This window comes from Stigmatopora nigra, chromosome 1 (genome assembly GCF_051989575.1).
Source record: "Stigmatopora nigra isolate UIUO_SnigA chromosome 1, RoL_Snig_1.1, whole genome shotgun sequence".
Lineage (NCBI taxonomy): Eukaryota > Metazoa > Chordata > Actinopteri > Syngnathiformes > Syngnathidae > Stigmatopora > Stigmatopora nigra.
Window position 1 is genome coordinate 4,659,244 of NC_135508.1, and position 4,447 is coordinate 4,663,690.

The window sequence follows — 4,447 nt, forward strand, 5'->3', positions numbered from 1 at the left end:
ATATATAAGGCGCACTGTATCATAAGGCGCACTGTCTATTTTAGAGAAAATTTAAGACTTTTAAGTGCGCCTTATAGTCGTGAAAATACGGTAATTGCTATTGACTTCCAGGTATGAAGCACTCACTACTTTACAGTCACCTCTAGAGCCAGCCATTGTTGATGTTTTGGATTTTTTGTATAAAATCTTGCAGTGGGGGAGGAGCTATATGATGGAAGATGTTGTAAACTAAGATGGCATCTGCATATTTAACAGTATTGTTTCAGTTCAGGCGTTTGTGTTTTTTTAATATCCGACAGTGGTGGTTTTCCGTTTTTGGTTTTCTGTTTTTTCCATATATAAGACGCACTGGATTATAAGGCGCACTGTCTATTTTAGAGAAAATTTGAGACTTTTAAGTGCGCTTTATAGTCGTGAAAATAAGGTAATTGCTATTGACTACCAGGTATGAAGCACTCACTACTTTACAGTCACCTCTAGAGCCAGCCATTGTTGATGTTTTGGATTTTTTTGGATAAAATCTTGCAGTGGGGGAGGAGCTATATGATGGAAGATTTTGTAAACTAAAATGGCATCTGCATATTTAACAGTATTGTTTCAGTTCAGGCGTTTGTGTTTTTTTAATATCCGACAGTGGTGGTTTTTCGTTTTTGGTTTTCTGTTTTTTCCATATATAAGGCGCACTGTATTGTAAGGCACACTGTATTATAAGGCGCACTGTCTATTTTGGAGAAAATTTAAGACTTTTAAGTGCACCTTATAGTCGTGAAAATACGGTACATATTTAAACATTGACAATGTAAGGACCCACAAATGTAATGTTAATAAGTGTTGGTCAGATTTGCCATAACTTTATTTGCAAATATTTCCTTTCGTGAAACCACACCCAAGTTCGGGTTTTAGGACTCTACCACTACATCGGATTTCACATCTTTGCTCTCTGACACCACTTTGCCATCCACTAGAGTCTGAATAACTGTCACCACCTTGGTCTCAACCGTCTTTTTGAGGGCATCTTCAAGCCTGCAGAAATGAGTGAAATCAATGATTGAGGACAAAACACATCTTGGCTAAGCTTTTTTTTTAAGTATTGTAATGATTTTTGTTGCCGAATTTGCTTCAACTTACTTGACTGGATTCTCTCCTTCAAGCAGTCGTCGATATTCTGCAATCTCAGCCTCTAGTTTAACTTTGATATTGAAAAGATGTTCATAATCTCTCTTGTGTTCCTGGATTTCATTGCGGATCTGCCTTAGTTCTCCCGTCAGTCTCAGAATGATCCCATTGTACTTAGTTATCTCTATGTTGTTGTGCATTTCAATCTCCTGGAGTCTTGCCTTCAGTGTCTCAATCTATAAGAGATCTGGTTATCTGATTCATATATTTCTTCCATTCATATACAGTGTTCCCTCGCTACTTCGGGCTTCAGCTATTGCGTACACAGAGCTTTGCAGATTTTTTTCTGGGAAAAAAATAATAAAAAATTTAAAGATATTAAGTTAAAATTAGAAATTACATTATTTTACAAGAGGTGGAAACAGAATATTCAATAAGAATTAGTAATTACATCAAAAAAGGGCCAAAGAAATGGTCAATAACATGGTGAGAGTTCAGGAATGGCATTGATGACGTCATGGCTGTTTACAGGCACATCTTCACCGCCCAAAAAAACAATGTTCACAACTACCAATAACGATGTTTCTTACGTGCAAAAAAACTGCAGAAGATCCTCCATCCGGACTACTATGATGTTTTTGCTTGCTGGTGCTTTTGTGCACGTGTTACACGTTTCTTTAAGCATTTTTGAAGGGGCACGCCTACTTCGCGGAAACGCAGCTATTGCGGGGGTTCCCGGTCCCCATTAACCGCGATAAGCGAGGGAACACTGTACTTTATCATCAGAATAAGTGAAAACAAAACATTACCAGGCATAGTACCGCATGCCGATCAATTTCCAATGTCTGATAATTCTTGTTTATTTCAGCCAGATGCTTTGTAGATTCCTTCAGTGCTGTACTCTGCTCACTTACCTGGACCTGCACTTTTGTGATCTGCATACAGTATCGCCAATAGCCAGTTCATAATAATGACAGTCTCTCATTAATCACTTGAAGTAGTACCTTGGACTCATGCCATATTTTGACCTCCTCAGCATTCTTCTGTATGATTTTTTCATACTTAGCCCTCATGCCCTCCATGATCCCAGCTAAATCTTGACCCTTGGGGGCATCAACATCCACATGAACGCCAACCTGAGTGATTTTGGCACGCAATTCAGCAACGTCCTGTTGAAGAGGAAATAAACAGGGAGTGATTTCCTGAGCAAAGCTTATCCTGTGCTATTAGTCAAACAAACGCAAATAACAGTAAATTTATTGTCTTTTTTTTTTTTTTTTTTGGCTAAGTGAAATGTATAGGGACGCTCAATCACAATTTTGTGGTTCTTCTTAAGGCTTATCGACTCTTCTTTCAGGGATTCAACATCACTCTCCAAGTGCAGACGGAATAAATTAGTGTCATCCAGATGTTTTCGTAGTTTTTCAACATCGATTTCCACTGTCTGACGCATGGCTATTTCATACTCCATTCTTTTGAGAAAGAGACACAATGAAAAGATCATTTTTTTTGCATCTTTAAATAAGAAAATCTGTGGTTTACAATGTTTAATCACTCACTTGATTCTAAAGTCATCTGAGGCCAATTGGGCATTGTCAAGAGTGATAGCAAATTGCATGTTACCCTTAATCCCATCAGTAATCTGTAAAACAAAGGCAGATTTGTCAACCACTTTAAAGAGATGAAACTAAAGAGTTCTTCTAATACAGTGTTCCCTCGCTTATCGCGGTTAATGGGGACCGGGACCGCCCGCGATAAGTGCATTTCCGCGAAGTAGGGATTCCCCTTCCAAAATGCTTAATTTGAATTTAATTCCAATTATTTATTTTTTTTACCCTCCTGTATACAGTACTCCATATAGAATACGGGTAGAGAGAGTGAAATTCATGTTATAACAAAAAAAACTGTAAAATATGTTGTTTCAATGTAATATTTGTATTTTTTTTTCCCAAAAAAATCTGCGAAGCTCTGAGTCCGCGATAGCTGAACCGCGAAGTAGCGGGGGAACACTGTACTTGAGAGATTACAATGCTAATTTTAATGAATTGACCGGCGATTGACTGGCCACCGATTCAGGGTGTCCCCCTGCCTCTGGCCTCGAGTCAGCTGGGATAGGCTCCAGCACCCCCTGCAACCTTAATGATGATAAAGCGATTCGGAAAATGAGATGAGATGATCAGGGTTGGATGAATATGGAATACGGTGTTCCCTCGGTCATCGCGGTTAATGGGGACCGGGACCACCCGCGATAAGTGAATTTACGCGAAGTAGGGATTCCCCTTCAAAAATGCTTAATTTGAATTTAATTCCAATTTATTTTTTATTTTTCTATTATTATTATTATTTTATTTTTTCACCCCCTGTGTACAGTACACCATATAGAATACTGGTAGAGAGAGTGCAATTCATGTTATAACAAAAAACACTGTAAAATATGTTGTCTCAATGTAATATTTGTATATATATTTTTTTAATTCCCCAAAATATCCGCAAAACTCTGAGTCCGCGGTAGCTGAACCGCAAAGTAGCAAGGGAACACTGTAACTAATAAAAAAGGCTAAGCAAATTAATTTGTTCAAAGGTATTTATTGTTATGCATACATAACATATTGTGCATTGAAGGCAATATGCATTGTAAAGTTTACTCCAGTTTCAGCTAAAATGTTAAATTAGCTCACCTTTGCTTTGAGATCTGTAATGATAGCATGATATTTACTGTAGTCCCGTCCAGCCTCCAGTTGGCCTCTTTTCCCAATGGCTTCCCTGATTTTGATTTCCAGCTTGCTGTTGGCCTTTTCTAGACTCTTCACAGTTTCCATGTAATTGGCTAAGCGATCGTTTAACTGCTTCAGAGCAAACTTCTCATCTTTAATGGCCATCGTCCCGCAAATAGAAGTTAAAGACTTGTAATGATGCCTGTCGTCATTGTATCTTGAGGCAACACGGGAGACGGAGCTGGATGTAGAGATCTGGACTCCACGACCCCCTGACCCACCGTAGACTGTGGGGGTGTACATAAGTTTAGCGTTACGTTTCATAATCAGGGGCTCCATGTTCTTGACTGTGAAAATGCGTGCAGCGCAGGGATGTTTTGCCGATGAGAGTCAAACCGCTAGAGAATGTTAGTGTCTTTTATATGAATGTGGAGGCCCATATTACTTCTTACCACTCCCTTCTTATCTCTATTGTATTTCACCTATATAAGACAGACTTTGTCCGAGCAACGCTTTCAATGATGCAGATTGAAGACATAAGAGTGTGCTGAAACCTTGATACTTTTGTTTCCGTAAGTGAGTGTGTCTAAGTCAGGGGTGGGCAAATTTTTTGACCC

General features: G+C 38.9%; 1 protein-coding gene across 1 annotated transcript; it reads right to left on the reverse strand.

Moving 5' to 3' along the window:
• Nucleotides 1-833: 833 nt before the first annotated feature.
• On the reverse strand, nt 834-4,199 carry LOC144186705 (keratin, type I cytoskeletal 18-like). The gene is made up of 7 exons (XM_077710571.1): nt 3,795-4,199; nt 2,676-2,758; nt 2,432-2,588; nt 2,121-2,285; nt 1,926-2,051; nt 1,129-1,352; nt 834-1,023 (listed from the first exon to the last, which is right to left on the reverse strand). The coding sequence occupies exons 1-7, from the start codon at nt 4,167-4,169 to the stop codon at nt 900-902; spliced, it is 1,254 nt and encodes a 417-aa protein (XP_077566697.1). The 5' UTR covers nt 4,170-4,199; the 3' UTR covers nt 834-899.
• Nucleotides 4,200-4,447: the final 248 nt, after the last annotated feature.

What these genes read in the sequence shown, in the direction of transcription:
- LOC144186705 (XM_077710571.1), bottom strand. Translation starts at nt 4,169, where the DNA reads ATGGAGCCCCTGATTATGAAACGTAACGCTAAACTTATGTACACCCCC. An exon ending in TTACAGATCTCAAAGCAAAG is followed by an intron (nt 2,759 to 3,794) that starts GTGAGCTAATTT and finishes TTTGTTTTACAG; the next exon opens with ATTACTGATGGGATTAAGGG. An exon ending in TTAAGAAGAACCACAAAATT is followed by an intron (nt 2,286 to 2,431) that starts GTGATTGAGCGT and finishes CCTCTTCAACAG; the next exon opens with GACGTTGCTGAATTGCGTGC.